The sequence below is a fragment of the Chamaea fasciata genome, unplaced genomic scaffold (assembly GCF_029207755.1).
Source record: "Chamaea fasciata isolate MVZ Bird 193981 ecotype frontalis unplaced genomic scaffold, bChaFas1.0.hap1 SCAF_28, whole genome shotgun sequence".
NCBI classification, from domain to species: domain Eukaryota; kingdom Metazoa; phylum Chordata; class Aves; order Passeriformes; family Sylviidae; genus Chamaea; species Chamaea fasciata.
The window spans coordinates 4,637,976-4,654,292 of NW_027094113.1; the positions used below are offsets into that span (position 1 = coordinate 4,637,976).

The 16,317-nt window shown below is 63.0% G+C and overlaps 1 protein-coding gene across 2 annotated transcripts; it reads right to left on the reverse strand.

Annotated features, from left to right (window-relative positions):
• Nucleotides 1-3,453: 3,453 nt before the first annotated feature.
• On the reverse strand, nucleotides 3,454-15,870 carry MAP2K2 (mitogen-activated protein kinase kinase 2). Of its 2 annotated transcripts, XR_010724031.1 has the most exons (12): nucleotides 15,767-15,870; nucleotides 14,522-14,732; nucleotides 13,130-13,276; nucleotides 12,554-12,631; nucleotides 12,150-12,201; nucleotides 11,940-12,064; nucleotides 8,916-9,129; nucleotides 7,941-8,005; nucleotides 7,103-7,164; nucleotides 6,547-6,592; nucleotides 4,626-5,876; nucleotides 4,571-4,585 (listed from the first exon to the last, which is right to left on the reverse strand). XR_010724031.1 is itself a non-coding variant. In XM_066205743.1 (11 exons), the coding sequence occupies exons 1-11, from the start codon at nucleotides 15,850-15,852 to the stop codon at nucleotides 5,766-5,768; spliced, it is 1,197 nt and encodes a 398-aa protein (XP_066061840.1). In that variant the 5' UTR covers nucleotides 15,853-15,870; the 3' UTR covers nucleotides 3,454-5,765. The 2 variants fall into 2 exon arrangements, 1 of the variants encoding a protein (XP_066061840.1); XM_066205743.1 differs by having other exon boundaries at nucleotides 3,454-5,876.
• Between the last annotated feature and the right edge of the window lie 447 nt (nucleotides 15,871-16,317).

Genomic DNA, 16,317 nt, shown 5'->3' on the forward strand with positions numbered 1-16,317 from the left:
CGGCTCCTTCCTGCTCCGGCCGGGGCCGCCCCGCTCTTAAAGGGGCCGCGCGCCGCCCCCCCGCCCGCCGCCCCCCCGCGGGGCGCAGCCGCCTCCGGCCGGGGGGGGGCGCAGCGCGGAGCGGCCGCGGGGGGGGACGGGGGGGGCTCGGGGGGGCGCGGCCGGGGGAGCCCCGAGAAGGGACCCGCGGACCCCCCCCCGACCCGCGCGGCGAGTGGGACGGTCCGCGCACCCCCCCCCCCCAACCCCCACGCCGCGTGACAGCGCGAGCCGGACCCACGCGTGTCACACGGTGTCACCTCCCCGCTCCCGGGAGTGTCACACACACACGGAGACCCCAGACCCACGAGTGTCACCCGGTGTCACCTCCCCGCTCCCGGGAGTGTCACACACACACGGAGACCCCAGACCCACGAGTGTCACCCGGTGTCACCTCCCCGCTCCCGGGAGTGTCACACACACACGGAGACCCCAGACCCACGAGTGTCACCCGGTGTCACCTCCCCGCTCCCGGGAGTGTCACACACACACGGAGACCCCAGACCCACGCGTGTCACACGGTGTCACCTCCTCTCTCCCGGGAGTGTCACACACACACAGAGACCCCAGACCCGAGTGTGTCACACGGTGTCACCTGCCTCCCCCGGCAGTGTCACACACAGAGACCCCAGACCCACGAGTGCCACCAGGTGTCACCTCCCCCCTCCCGGGAATGTCACACAGACCCCAGACCCGAGTGTGTCACACACACACCGACCCCAGACCCACGAGTGTCACACGGTGTCACCCCCCCACCCCGGGTGTGTCACCCAGACCCACACGTGTCACATCATGGGGCACCTCCCTCCGCATGTCACATGACCCCAGACCCATTCGTGTCCCCACGGGGCAACCCCCAGGTCCCTTCTGGGTCACCCTACCCGCGTGTCACCGCACGGGTCACCCTGGTGCCCCCCAAATCCCCTCGTGTCACCCCACCGGGCACCTCTTTGAACCTGTTGGAGTCACCCTACCCACCTGTGTCACCCCGCGGGTCACCCTGGTGCCCCCCTAAACCCAGGGATGTCACCCCACGGGGTGACACTTTATTTGTGTCACCAAAGCCACTCGTGTCACCCCTCACGTCACCTCTCCGGGCCCCTCCGGGTCACCCCCTTCCCGTGCCCCCAGCCCCACGTGTGTCCCCACAGGACACCTCCCTGCGCCCCCAAACCCACCCCTCCCCCCCCCCCCCGAGCCCCTCCGGGTCACCGCACCTGCCTGTCACCTCCCCACGCCCCCAGCCCCACTCGTGTCACCCCACAAGGCGCCTCCCTCCCTCCCCCCCGTCCCCAGGTCACCTCCCCAAACCACCACGTGCCACCCTCCGTGTCCCCAACGTCCCCTCCAGCCCTTCCCGGCCACCCCCCGCCCGGGGAAGGGGACACGGAGCCCAAGGTCACGGTGGGCTGGCAGCCAGCCTGGCAAGGACACCACAAGCCCGGGCTCCGGGCCTGCCGGGGGCGGGGGGGGACACGGGGACACCAGGGCGGCTGTCCCCACCCTGGCGGGGCTGCGGCACCCGCAGCACCCCGCGGGCTCGGCGGGGAACGGCTCGGTCCCTGGCCCAGCTCCTTTTCCCGGCCGGATCCGCGCGGAAAAGCGGCTGCAGGGGACGGGGAGGTTTTTCGGGTGGATTCGGAATTTATCATTAAGGAGGGTTTTGAATTAATTAAAGGAAGAGAAAGTGAGAAAAGCAAAGCGCTGATCAACAGCCCCTCCCCGGGGCTCGGGGGGTCTCGTTCCGCGCTCGCCTCGCCGGCATTTCCCCTTTCCCCCAGTTTCTCTTCTTCCCCTTAAATAACCCCGGCTCAGCTCCTCGCCCACTCCCCACCCTTCCCCCGCCCCCCGGGGGGGGGTTTGGGGAGGTTTTAGGGGGGTTTGGGGTCATCAACCCCACCGAGCAGCTGGGGGGACTGCGGCAGGGCGGCTGTGGGCTGGGGGCCGAGGGGTCCCTGAGCCGCCAGGCAGAGCGTGGGGAGGGGTCCTGGGGGTTTTGGGGTGGGCTTTGGGGCGGGGGGGCTGCACTTGGCGCTGCCGCCAGCCCCAGCTCCCGACTGCTTTCGTTTTCCCCCAGCGCGCCCGGAGCACGCCCAGGGTGCCCCCCCCCCAAAATATGAACCCCCAAAATGCCGCCCCCCCTCCCTCCCGCACTGGGGCAACCCCAAAATCAGCTGCAGACCCCCCCCCCCCGTGTGAGGCTGGGCGGGGGGAGGACCCCAAACCCCTCCAGAAACCGAACTGGGGTTGGGGATCCCCTTTGCCAGCCTGGCTGGGCACCCCCCCCCCGTCCTCCCTGCACCCCCAAAATCCCTCTGTGGCACAAGGGCCCCACCCTGGGACCCCACGGGACCCCCCCCAATTCCCAGCAAAAGCTGGCACAGCTCCCAGGGGTGCAGCCGGCCCGTCCCGGGCTCTGCAGGGCACCCCAGAGCCCTGGGGGGACCCCAAAACACCCGGAAAAAAATAACCAGGGCCCCCCAAAGCACCACCACGAGAGCCTGGAGGCAGGGACCACACCATGGGAACCCCAAAAATGTCCAGGAGGAGCCTGGAATCCGGGATGGCACCATGGCAACCCCAAAAAACGTCCCCGGAGGAGCCTGGAATTTGGGATGGCACCATGGGAACCCCAAAAAACGTCCCCGGAGGAGCCTGGAATTTGGGATGGCACCATGGGAACCCCAAAAAACGTCCCCGGAGGAGCCTGGAATTTGGGATGGCACCATGGGAACCCCAAAAAACGTCCCCGGAGGAGCCTGGAATTTGGGATGGCACCATGGGAACCCCAAAAATGTCCTTGGAGGAGCCTGGAATTCGGGATGGCACCATGGGAACCCCAAAAAAGGTCCCAGGAGGAGCCTGGAATTTGGGATGGCACCATGGGAACCCCAAAAAACGTCCCCGGAGGAGCCTGGAATTTGGGATGGCAGCGTGCTGGTGCCACCCCCTGAGCCCCTGCAAGGCTCACACCACAAAAACTGCAAAAACATTTCCCCATTTTGGGCCCAATTTGGATTTTTTCCAGCTTCACCCAGCTCCTGCTCACCCCAAATATTAAACACCCCTAAATATTGCATGTTTGGGTTTTTTTTCACCCCCTAAATATTCCCAAGAGGATTGAGGTCCTCGGGAATTGCACATCCGTCCCGTCCGGGGCTGCCTGGTGCCGGGATGATTCCGGCGTTTCCCGCTTCCACTGGAGGCAGCCGCTGGCCAGCGCAGCCCGGGGAGAGGCACCGGCACATTCCCAGCGCTGCCGGCCGGAATTCCGGCTCCAAAAGGGGTTAAAGCCATCCACCCTGGGCACAGCCGAGGAGAGAAACCGCCTGGAAATGTAAAGTGCCGTTTATTTATTATTTCTACCCCCCACCCTCCCCACCTCCCCTTTCCGTCCATGATGAAAATATCGAGTTTTAAAAAAAAAAAAAAAATTTTTTTTTTTTTAATTGCACCACCGAACTGCTCCATCCACGCTCTCCTCCTCCTCCTTTTCCTCCTCTTCCTCCTCCTCCAAAAAAAAAAACTCAACCCAGCACCAAGACCTATGGAAAATAGCCCCAAAGTTGAGGAACCTTCCCTGCTTCCCACATCAAATAAAAGGCAAAAATCCATCACAGCGAGCACCCCACGGCTCCAGGGTGGCTTGGCCGGGCAGGAGCTGAGCCAGCAAGCACAGACCCCTCAGATCTGGGGTGTTCCCCCCAAATTTGGGGTGGTTCCCCCCCCAAAAAATCGGGGTGTCACCCCCCTTTGGGGACATGGTGGCCCTAGTGCCTTTGTCCTGTGCTGGAAAACAGGAAAGGAAAAAGGGATGAGGGATTTGGGGGGTTCCCCAGGCCTGGGAGGTAATTTTTTTTTGGGGGGGGGGGGGCTGCCATGGTGGGAGCCAGGGGGATGGCAGCTGCCAGCCTGACTGGGTGAAAAACAGCCAAAAAAAAAACCCCCCAAAAAAAGAGAAAGAAAACACCAAAATATTCCAAATCCCCCAAATCCTCACGGGGGGGCTCAGGGGTTGCCAAGCCCGGGAATGATTCACCCCAAAAACCCACGTGGTGGGAAGGGAGGGGACCTGGGGGGGGTTTGCAAGGTCCTCGCAGGGAGGGACAACGCGGGGACAGCGTGGGGTGAGGGGGTGAGGCAGCTCCGGGTGGGGTCAGCCCCGGCCAGGGGGCTCCCACAGGGAATCCTGGAGCTCTGCCACGTCCACAAGGGCCGAGGCCACCCCTGGGATGGGCTGGAGGCAGCGGGAGGGGGAGATCTGCAGCCTGGGGGGGGAAATCTCCAGCCGGGGGGAGAAATCTCCGGCCTGGGGGGGAAATCTCCGGCCGGGGGGGGGAATCTCCGGCCAGGGGGGGGAATCTCCGGCCGGGGGGGGAATCTCCGGCCGGGGGGGGAAATCTCCAGCCGGGGGGGGGAAATCTCCAGCCGGGGGGGGGAAATCTCCGGCCGGGGGGGGAAATCTCCGGCCTGGGGGGGGAAATCTCCGGCCTGGGGGGGAAATCTCCGGCCTGGGGGGGGAAATCTCCGGCCTGGGGGGGGAAATCTCCGGCCTGGGGGGGAAATCTCCGGCCGGGGGGGGAAACCTCTGGCCTGGAGAGTTCCCTGTGCCCCCGATGGCATCAGGAGAGGGACTCCAAACCCAGCCCGGGCAGGGAACAGCCGGGCTCTGCCTCCACCTCTCCAAGGAAGGAAAATCCACGTTCTCCCCTCACCTGGACACGGAAAAGTGGGAGCCATTCCCAATCCCATTCCCATCCCATCCCATGCCCTCCCCGGAACATCCAGCGCGGGACACGGCCAGGTTTAAAAGAACCGTTCACAAGGCAAAGCGGGCTCTGTGCTCTGCGGGTCCCCAAGGCAGGACAGCGACACTGCTCTGGGCCACCCCGGGCAGGGTTTCTCCACTCCTGACCCCACTGATCCTCCAGCCCGGAGAGAAAACCCCGGAGGGCTGCCCACAACCACCTCACACCCTCCACCCCATCACCTTCTTCTTGAACCCGAGTGAACACATTTCCAAAAAAAAAAAAAAAAACCAAAAAACCCAAAATGAAAACAAACCAACCCAAAATAAAGGAAAAAAAAACCGAAATCAAATCAACATAAGCAGCACCACAATTCCCAAGTGTCAGGAGCTCCAGAGCTGGAGCAGAGGCCTGGAACAACCCCCCACAGCCAAAGGGATCAACACCACCCGGGCTGCCCGGGGGATGGAGACAGGGCCCGGAGCTTTGGGGTCACAGAGCTTTGGGGGGACCCAGAGTTCGGTGGGACCCGAAGCTTTGGGGACCCCAAGGCTTTGGGCACGAGTTTTGGGGGAACCTGAAGTTTGGGGACTCAGAGCTTTGGGGAGACCCCGAGCTTTGGGGAGCTTTGGGGACACCTGGAGCTTTGGAGACCCCCCCAGAGCTTTGGGGGGACCCGGAGCTTTGGGGACACCTGGAGCTTTGGGGACACCTGGAGCTTTGGGGACACCCCAGAGCTTTGGAGACCCCTCCAGAGCTTTGGGGACACCCCGGAGCTTTGGGGACACCCCGGAGCTTTGGGGACCCCTCCAGAGCTTTGGAGACACCCCGGAGCTTTGGGAGCCCCAGAGCTTTGGGGACACCCCGAGCTTTGGGGACACCCCGAGCTTTGGGGACACCCCGGAGCTCTGGCGCTGGGCTGTGCGGGAGGAAGGAGGGGCAGCTCTGCCCCCGAGCGAGGAGAGGAGGACGCGGGGCTCACACGGCAGCTCGGGTGGGAGTGCTGGGCTGGTTCAGCCGCAGCGTCCGGCACAGCCAGCCCGCGAAATCCACCTCCTCCACCTCGGAGCGCTTGATGAACGTGTGGCTCTGCAAAGCACCAGGGAAAACACACGGTCAGGAACTAGCCCCAGATTCCCAAAAAAACCCCCAAAAAAGCCAGCCCCTTGTGCTGTTGGATATGCCCTGGAGAGGGGGGAGATCCTGGTGCCACGGCTGCTGCAGGGAAAGAGGATTTGGGGAAAACGTTTGATCCTTGCAGCCCTCCCAGGGAACAATTCCTTCCCAATATCCATCCATCCCAACCCCTGGCAGTGGGAAGCCTTTCCCTGTGTCCTGTCCCTCCATCCCTCGTCCCCAATCCCTCCCCAGCTCTCCTGGAGCCCCCTGGAGCTTCTCCTCCCCCAGCTCTCCAGAGGGGCTCCAGCCCTGGAGCAGCTCCAGGCCCTCCTGATGTTGGAGCAGAGCTGGAGGCAGCTCTGCAGGTGGGGTCTCACCTGAATCCCACCTTTCCCTGCCGCCCAGGGCTCAGCTCTGGGATCTCTGGGATCAGAGCCCAGCTGGGATCCAGCCCTCAGGGCCCCCCAGGCTTGTCCCAGCACCTCAGCCGAGCCTGGGCAGGTTCCCAGCACGGATCCATCCCTGCCCCTGGGTAAAGGGGGTCAGTCCCTCCCGCCTGCCTCGTCCTGGGAATTCTCAGCCTTTGGGGCAGAGCTGCTCCCACCCCAGTGCAGGAGAAAGAATTCCTCTCCCCACTCACCATCAGCATCTTCAGATCTGCTCGTTCTGCTGGGTTTTTAATTAAGCTGGAATGAGAAGAACAGGAGAGCGAAGCCAAGGTGAGACTCCCTGTGGGAACGGGGGGGATCAGGCTGGAGGAGCTCCAGCTTCACCCCAAACCCCTCCGGATGCCAGGAGAAGCCCCCAGGCCTGCCCGGGAGAGCCGCAGGATCCATCCCTTCCCCACTGCGGGGACAGACTGTGCCCCGCAAATGGAGAAGAGGCCCCAAAGCTTGGCAGGAATCGGGCATTGCCGGAATATCCAAAACATCCAATCCCCGGTGCACTGAGAGCTCCGGCAGCACCTGCAGGTGTCCCTGTGCCCACGGGGTGACTCAGGATCTGCTCCACCACCCCCCCTTCGCCAGGCTCAGATTCAGAAGGAGCCGGGATCCTGCTCAGCAGCCCCACAACTAAATTGCTTTTATTCCAACCCTTCCCAAGGCTCCCAGCACAAGGTGGGAGCAGGTGGAGCCGTGGGGATCCCAGGGGGCACGTCCAGGCCTCCCCCTCCAGCCAGGAGATGAAATCCTCACCATTTATTTACAAACTCCTGGAAATCTTGCGTGAAGACTCCACTTGGCAGCTTGGGAGGCGGCTGTGGGGAGAAGGAAAAGGGGGTTTCTGCGCCACTGTTGTGCTGCTGGGCCAAAAATCAGGGTCAGCTGCAGTGTCAGGGGGCTGTGCTCCACAGCCACGCTCATCCTCCTCGTCCTCGCTGCTTTTCCAGCCAGGAAAACCCTTCCCTGCCATTCCTTCAGCTCACCCTGGACCTGGGGGACCCCACGCCGAACCCCAGCCAAAGCCGGGGAATCACCAAGGATCCCAATCCTAAATCCAGCCTCGCAAATCCCAGCTCTGGCCTTGCCGATGGCTGAGGAAACAATCCCAAAACGGGGATTTTCCGTCACCCTGGGAAGGGAAGCCGCTCTCTGTTTGTCAGAGCTGTCCTTGGAGGCTGTGGGACAACGGGGGATGGCCTTAAGCTGAAGGAGGGAAGGTTTAGGTGGGATTTTGGGAACGAAATTCCTCCCTGTGAGGGTGGGGAGGTCCTGGGATGGAATTCCCAGAGCAGCTGTGGCTGCCCCTGGATCCCCGGAATGTCCAAGGCCGGGCTGGAGCAGCCTGGGACAGGGGAAGGTGTCCCTGCCATGGCAGGGGGGGCACTGGATGGGCTTTGAGGTCCTTCCGACCCAAACCATCCAGGGATTCCATGACTGACCAAACATTCCAGAGCCCACCCCGGCTCAGCAGAGCAGCCCCATCCCCGTGGGACCCCTGGGAACACAAACACCCACCTCGCTAACGAACACCCACCTCGTTAACGAACACCCACCTCGTTAACGAACACCCACCTCGCTAACGAACACCCACCTCGTTCACGATGTAATCCAGCAGCTCAAAGATGGCCATGGCCGGCCTGGCGTCCATCCCGTGCCCTGGGGGGGACACGACACAAACGGGGCTGAGAGGCTGCTCAGGGCACGTTTTGGGCTGAAAACCACGACTTTGGGGGAGTTCTGCTGGGAGAGGCTGAGGCAACTCCCGGGGAATGGAGTCATGCTTAAAGAGAAGTCAAGGCCGCTCCCAAAATTCGCGTTTCTTTCACCAGACCTCCAGGCCAGGTTCATTTCCCAGCTTGGAACGTTCGGAGAGCACCAGCCCATCTCCCCTGGCTGGCTGGCAGCACTTCCAGAGCCTTCTGCTCCCAAGGAAACAGCTCCAGCACAGCTCCCCTGGAATCCTGGTGCTGGTTTGGTGCTTCCGTGAGAGCTCCCAGCAAAGCTCTTCCCAAAAAAAGCCACCTCAGGCCCGAGAGGGACCCGCTGGCAAAGCCTGGGGAGCACGAGGGGCTGTGACAGCGTCCCTAAACCACGGCAGCCACATCCCAGCGGTGCCCACAGCACGGAGAGGGGGCCTGGGAATCTTTGTGGGACACAGGAGGTTCCTCCAAGGGACCCCAAATCCATCCTGAGGGGCCGAGGTTCCTCCAAGGGACCCCAAATCCATCCTGAGGGGCCGAGGTTCCTCCAAGGGACCCCAAATCCATCCTGAGGGGCCGAGGTTCCTCCAAGGGACCCCAAATCCATCCTGAGGGGCCGAGGTTCCTCCAAGGGACCCCAAATCCATCCTGAGGGGCCGAGGTTCCTCCAAGGGACCCCAAATCCACCCTGAGGGGCCGAGGGGCCCCCCTGCCCACGCCCCCACAAACCTGTGGCGGGGTGAGGGGTCGCTCCCACGACTCCCCCGGGCCCATTCCCAGCGGCGCAGCTCTCCCAGCCACACCCCAGCCCCCGCTCACCCCCCATGGGAGCCATGGGGTCGATGCACACACACCACAGCCCCTACCACTGACGGGGCGTCCTGGGGGCCTGGCCCGCGGCGAGATGCTGGGGGACTCTCCCTCCGCCCCGTCCACCACAGCACGGCCAAAAATTGCTTCCAGTTCCTTGGAGTCTGGCGGGGGGATTGGGTACCTTCCGATCGACAGCTCCACCAGGGACAGCCCCATGCTCCAGATGTCCGACTGCACCGAGTAGTGCGTGCCCTGCAGGCGCTCGGGCTGCGGGGACAGCGGGGACGGCGTCAGGGGACGGGGGGACGGCACCGGGGACGGGGGATGACGGCTCTGGGGATGGGGGAACAGCACTGGGGATGGGGATAACTGAACCCAGGGCTCTGGGAATGGGGATAACAGAACCCAGGGCACTGGGAATGGGGATAACTGAACCCAGGGCACTGGGAATGGGGATAACTGAACCCAGGGCACTGGGGATGGGGATAACTGAACCCAGGGCTCTGGGAATGGGGATAACTGAACCCAGGGCACTGGGGATGGGGATAACAGAACCCAGGGCACTGGGGATGGGGATAACTGAACCCAGGGCTCTGGGAATGGGGATAACAGAACCCAGGGCACTGGGGATGGGGATAACAGCACCCAGGGCTCTGGGGATGGGGATAACAGAACCCAGGGCACTGGGGATGGGGGATGACAGCTCTGGGGATGGGGGAACAGCACTGGGGATGGGGATAACAGCACCCAGGGCTCTGGGAATGGGGATAACAGAACCCAGGGCACTGGGGATGGGGATAACAGAACCCAGGGCACTGGGGATGGGGATAACAGAACCCAGGGCACTGGGGATGGGGATAACAGAACCCAGGGCACTGGGGATGGGGGATGACAGCTCTGGGGATGGGGGAACAGCACTGGGGATGGGGATAACAGCACCCAGGGCTCTGGGAATGGGGATAACTGAACCCAGGGCACTGGGAATGGGGATAACTGAACCCAGGGCACCGGGGATGGGGATAACTGAACCCAGGGTACCAGGGATGGGGGATAACAGCTCTGGGAATGGGGGAACAGCACTGGGAATGGGGATAACAGAACCCAGGGCTCTGGGAATGGGGATAACAGAACCCAGGGCTCTGGGAATGGGGATAACTGAACCCAGGGCACTGGGGATGGGGATAACAGCACCCAGGGCACTGGGGATGGGGGATGACGGCTCTGGGGATGGGGGAACAGCACTGGGGATGGGTATAACAGAACCCAGGGCACCGGGGATGGGGATAACTGAACCCAGGGCACCAGGGATGGGGGATAACAGCTCTGGGAATGGGGGAACAGCACTGGGAATGGGGATAACAGAACCCAGGGCACTGGGGATGGGGGATGACGGCTCTGGGAATGGGGAGAGCAGCACCCAGGGCACCGGGGATGGGAATAACAGCACCCAGGGCACCGAGGATGGGGATAACAGCTCTGGGAATGGGAATAACAGAACCCAGGGCACTGGGGATGGGGATAACGGCTCTGGGAATGGGAATAACAGAACCCAGGGCACTGGGGATGGGGATAACGGCTCTGGGAATGGGAATAACAGAACCCAGGGCACTGGGGATGGGAATAACAGAACCCAGGGCACCGGGGATGGGGGATGATGGCTCTGGGAATGGGGGAGCAGCACTGGGAATGAGAATAACAGCTCTGGGAATGGGGGAGAAGCATTGGGAATGGGGATAACAGCTCTGGGAATGGGGGAGCAGCACTGGGAATGGGGAAAACTTCACTGGGAATGGGGGAAATGCACTGGGAATGGGGGGATAACAGCTCTGGGAATGGGGAGAACTGCACCCAAGGCACAGGGAATGGGGGATAATGGCACAGGGAATGGGAGTAACAGCACTGGGAATGGGGATAACGGCACCCAGGGCACTGGGAACAGGGGCTGACATGGAATGCTGGCCCCCAGAGCACAGGAACACCCACTGCCATGGGATATTGAGCCCCAGGACACAGGAACAGGGGGTATTGACACCAAGGTCACAAATATCCTGTATGGAGACTCCGGGGCCTCAGGGGGCTCCGAGGGAACGGGAGAAGGACTTTGGACAAGGGACAGGACACAGGGAATGGCTTCCCACTACCAGAGGCAGGAAGAGATGGGATTTTGGGAAGGAATTGTGCCCTGTGAGGGTGGGGAGGCCCTGGGATGGAATTCCCAGAGCAGCTGTGGCTGCCCCTGGATCCCTGGAAGTGTCCAAGGCCGGGTTGGAGCAACCTGGGACAGTGGAAGGTGTCCCTGCCCATGGCTGGGGTGGGATGGGATCAGCTTTAAGGTCCTTCCCACCCAAACCATCCTGGAATTCTGTGATATCCCAAAGGCCTCTCCATGGCAGCTCTCCAGGGAAAGGACAGCCCCAGCACGATCGTGTGCAAACGGGATGGAAAAGAGGGATGATGTGCAGAAAAAAGCACTTGGAGCATCTCATCCACACCCCCAGCTCAGCAGCATTCCCAGGGACTTGTGTCTGGGAGCCTGGAACACCCAGCAGGGATTTATTTCCCTGTCTGCCGAAATCTGAGGAACCCAACTTATCCACAAAAATGTATTTTCCCGCTCACTCCTGTTAGCACCCGAGAGGGTTCAGAGGAGCAGAAAATCCACTGGAGGTTATGGAGACGAAAAGAAAAAGATTAGAAATAAATCAATCCATGCAAGTCATCCCCACTGGCAGCTCGGAGGCAGCTCGGAGCCAGGGCCTGGGAGCAGAGGAGAGGGGATTTTTAAATAGCCCCTGTCTAACTATAACTGCACTTGAATAATCATTCCCAAAATACAGGAGGAGCTCAGAGCTCAGGATCCTTCCCTGGGAGGGTGGGCAGGCCCTGGCACAGGTTCCCAGAGAAGCTGTGGCTGCCCCTGGACCCCTGGAAGTGTCCAAGGCCGGGCTGGACAGGGCTTGGAGCAGCCTGGGATAGTGAAAAGCGTCCCTGTGAACTGGATGGGGCTGGAAACAGAGCTGAGATGAACCCAAATTACCCAAAAAAACCCCACCAAACCCCAGCTGGAAGGAACTTACAGACATGTAGGACCGAGTTCCCACAAAGGAGTTGGCCATGGAGTCAATGAGCTGCCCGCTGACCCCGAAATCACAGAGCTTGATCTCCCCTCGGGAATTCACCAGGATGTTGGAGGGTTTCACATCTGGGAACGGCGAGAGGGGAGCGTGAGGGCGGCTCTGGGTGACCCCTGGCACTGCAGGGTGGGGATTTCGGGGCCTTGCTCTCACCTCTGTGCATGATTTGGTGCTTCTCCCGCAGATAGGCCAGGCCCCGCAGAACCTGCCGGGGGTGCAAAGCGGGGATGAGAGCAGGGCTCGGGGAAGGGCTTTGCCAGAGCTCAAGGCGAGCTCCGGTGTCCACATCCCTCAGGGTTTGCAGTTTATCCCCAATTCCATCCCAGATTTTGGGTGAGCCACCCAAAAAACTTTCTCCCAAACCTCCTCGAGGTGAAGCTGACATTATGCGGACGGGTTGGAGGTGGGGAAAGGGGTTGGGAACTTTTCCCCTCTGCTCTGGCCTCTTGGCCCAGGAAAGTGCAGCTCCCAGGACTGGGAAACACTAAAAGCTCCCCGGGGCAGGCCAGGCCTTATTCCCAATCCCCCCTGGAAGCCTGAGCAGCCCCATCACTCACCGCTATACTGACTTTGCCCAGGATCTCCTCAGGAATTCTTTTGGCTTCTTTCAACACTTGATCCAAAGAGCCACCATCCTGAAAGAAAGAACCCGGGGATGACCAAACACAGCAATTCCCAGCAGGAAAACACAGCAGCTGGATGGTGAACAGCAGGGAGTGAGCACACTCCTCTTCCAGCCAAAAAAAGGGGAGATCTGGTGAGCTGAGCTCAGGTTTATCACTGAAAACTGGTTGGTTTTTTTTTTTTTAACCAGCTCTGCCTCTTGCTGTTGGTTCTTCGCTCCCTTCCACCAGTGGAAACGCCAAGGTGGTGCTGGTTTGGAGGAGAAATAACATCGTCCTCCACCAGGACACGTCCGCTGAGCCTCTCAGCAGGCTCTGCAGAGCACTGGGTTGGCAACGTTTCCGTTTGGCCGAGCCCCAAAACCTCTGCTTCCGCTTCCCAAAAACTCGCCGTCCTCCCTCATCCCGAGGCCCGCGCAGGGATCCGTGGCTCCCTCCGGGAGCAGAGCAAGGAGCTGCCAGCGGCCCGAGGCGCTCGGGCGGCAGGGAGAGGGCACAGGGAGGGCTCACCATGTGCTCCATGCAGATGGAGATCTCCCCGTCGCTGTAGAAGGCTCCGTAGAACCCCACGATGTACGGGGAGTTGCACTCGTGCAGCACCTGCAGCTCCCGGATGATCTGGTTCCTGATGGCTGGCTTGATCTCCAGATGGATCAGCTGCCAGGAGAGAAAACAGGCAAAGGGGTGACCCCGGGAAGGAAAGGAACTGCTGGGGAGCAGCCCCGAGCGCTGGGAGTGAAATGAGACCTTCAAGGGAGGCGCTGCTTTGGAGCGGGATTTGTTTAAGAATTTGCAGACTAATGTTAAGGATGAAGTGCCAGGACACGGGGAATGGTTTCCCACTGCCCAGGGGCAGGGTTAGGTGGGATATTGGGAATAAACTCTTTCCCGGGAGGGTGCTGAGGCCCTGGAATGGAATTCCCAGAGAAGCTGTGGCTGCCCCAAGGCCAGGCTGGACAGGGTTTGGAGGACCCTGGGACAGAGGAAGGTGTCCCTGGCCATGGCAGGGGTGGCACAGGGTGGGATTTGAGGTCTCTCCAAGCCCACCCGGAGTGGGATTCCACGCTGAAGGCAGAGGGAGGGAGAGCCCTGTGCCGCCTCAGCCCCGGGATTGCGCCGGACACGGGCGGAAAGACGAGTCGGGAGTTTGATCTCAGCCCCTCTGAGTCAGCAGCCAGCAACGTTTTCACAAGCTCTGGAGGTGTTGTAAGAAGGTGCTCCCCGAGATCAAGGAAACCACACGAAAGGAAAAAGCCCCTGTGAAGCTTCTGCACGAGAAGCAGCAGCGGCTTTTGGGGCTCCACGTGGGCTCAGGGCAGGGAACACCCCGGGCTGCTGGAAAAGAGGGGCCTGGAGGAGCTGTGAGGGCCCTTCCAAGCCAAACCATTCCAGGATCCCAACAGCAGGAGGGAGGAGAGACTCTGGAGGAGGCACAGCCTCTCCCAGCAGGCCGAGGAAGCAGCTCCTGGTTTCCTACTCTGCTGTTCCCAAGCCTGAGAGGAACCTGTGTCCTGGCTTGGAATGACCTTGGGAGGTGTTAAATGGGGCTGAGGGATGAGGGATGTCTGTGCCAAACCCATCCCTCCCACCGCCACTTCCAGCCCTTCTTTCTCAGCCACAACCTACAGCCCCCAGGAGATCCAATGCCAGTCACTTCGTCCATCAGAAACCGGGGAAAAAAAACTAACTCCTGCTTTCCAGAGCCCAGGGATCTGTCACTGGCAGTGCAGTCTCTCCCAAGGGAGGCAGCTCCGTGCAGAATCCATCTGGGAGCCGGCAGGACTCTGCTCCTGACCCAGGTGAGGTGGTGAAGGTGCAAATGCAGAGAGAGAACCCAGCCCAAGCCAGCCCAGAGCCAGGCAGAGCTCCAGCTGCTCCCCAGCACTGCCAGCCCCTCGTTACCTTCCGGGCCATGATGAGCCCTGAGGGTTTGTGCTGCACTTTGGTGACCACCCCGCCGTTGCCAGCGCCCAGCTCCGAGATCCTCTCAAAGTCATCGTCCTTCAGCTCGCCCACTTTGGCTTTCTGGGTCAGGAAAGCTTCCAGGCGCTTCTTCTGCTGCTCATCCAGCTCCAGCTCCTCCAGCTTCTTCTGCAGGTCCACCAGGTTAGCCCTGGGGAGGGGATGGGAGATGGTCAGCACCAGGGAAAGGAGGGTTTAGTTTCTAGGGAAGTGGAGGGAAGTGCAGGAAGAGCATCCCCTGCCATGTCCTGAGCCCCTGGCAATGGGATCACCTGGACAGGGAGACCTGGAGAAGTCCCACACAGCCCCGCTGGAGAGGAGCTTTGGGGCAGTCAGGTGTGTTGGGAGAGCCAAGGCACAGGAAAAATCCTTTGGCCCTCAAAGAGGCAGCAGCAGACGCCACTCCCTGTCCCGGGGAGCCGAGCTCGGCCCACGTGTAACACGAGAAGGGCTTTCCACGGGGTCAGCACCCCAAATCCCGAGCACAAAGGGGGGTCTGTGCTCCCCCAGCAGCTGCCGCCGAGCCCCCACCGCCCGGGGCGGCTCCAGCTGCTCCGTCCCAGCTGCTGCCGGCGCCCTGTCCCCCCTCACCCACAGCCAGGGGGACACGTCGGGAGGGTCCCACCCAGCACCCCGGGTACCCCTGTCCTCCCACCCCACACATCCCATCTGCAGAGCCCCCACTGCTGCCCCAAGTCCCCCCCAGAGCCCGGGGCCCAGCCCGGCTCTCCAGGCCGGTTTCCCTCCCGCTCCAGGCCTGGGCCCGGCACCCCGCAGGGCTCAGCTGTCCCTGCAAACCCGGGGCTCAGAGCGGCCTCCCCCTGCCCATGCCATCCCCACGTGCCCCCAGCCCTCCGTCCGCCGGCTCTGCCGCCCTCACCTGCCCCGCACTCCCCGGGCTGGGCCCGTCGGGCCGCCCGGGCCTGTCCCGGTTCCCCCGGAGCCGTCCCGGTTCCCCCCGAGCCTGTCCCGGGTGTCCCCTCAGACCCGCCCAGACCTGTCCCGGCTCCTCCAGGCCTCCCCCGGCCGTCCCCAGGCCCCGTGCCCGCCGTGCCCCGAGCCCCAGGCGCGGTGCCCGCTCCGGCCCGGCCTCCCCGGTCCGCCCAGGCCCGCTGTCCCCGAGGCCCCGCGTCCCCCCCAGGCCCAGCCCGGCTGGCGGGGCGGTCCCGGCCGGGCCTGACTCACTCGGCGGAGCCGTCGGGGCTGGGCCCCTCGGCGGCGCTGGGGGCGATGTTGAGGGCGGGCAGCACCGGCTTCCTCTTGGCCGGCATGGCCGGGCCGGGCCGCGCCTGCGGGGCCGGGGGGGCGCGGCCGGGCGCGGGGGCGCGCGGGGGCGGGGCCGGGGCGGGGCCAGTGCCGGCCAATCGGGGGCGGGGCCGGGCCTGGGGGCGGGGCGTGGGCCGGTAACGGGGCGGGGGCCGGAACCGGGGCGGGGCCGAAGGGCGGGGATACGGTCGGGCCTATGGAGGCGGGACCGGGGGCTCCGTGGGGCGGGACCGGGGGCTCCGTGAGGCGGGACCGGGAACTCCTTGGGGCGGGACCGGGGGCTGCATGGGGGGGGGATTGGGGGCTCCGTGGGGCGGGACCGGGGGCTCCGTGGGGCGGGACCGGGAACTCCTTGGGGCGGGACCGGGGGCTGCATGGGGGGGGATTGGGGGCTCCGTGGGGCGGGACCGGGGGCTCCGTGAGGCGGGGGAAGAACGCCCGGGGGGCGGGGCCCCGCACCGGCACAGAGG

Bases quoted from the DNA above. Each gene is read 5' to 3' on its own strand.
- MAP2K2 (XM_066205743.1), bottom strand. From the start codon at position 15,852: ATGCCGGCCAAGAGGAAGCCGGTGCTGCCCGCCCTCAACATCGCCCCC. The intron at 6,593-7,102 runs GTGAGGATTTCA...TTCTCATTCCAG, and splicing joins CAGGAGTTTGTAAATAAATG to CTTAATTAAAAACCCAGCAG. The intron at 5,877-6,546 runs GTGAGTGGGGAG...GGTGCTTTGCAG, and splicing joins CAGATCTGAAGATGCTGATG to AGCCACACGTTCATCAAGCG.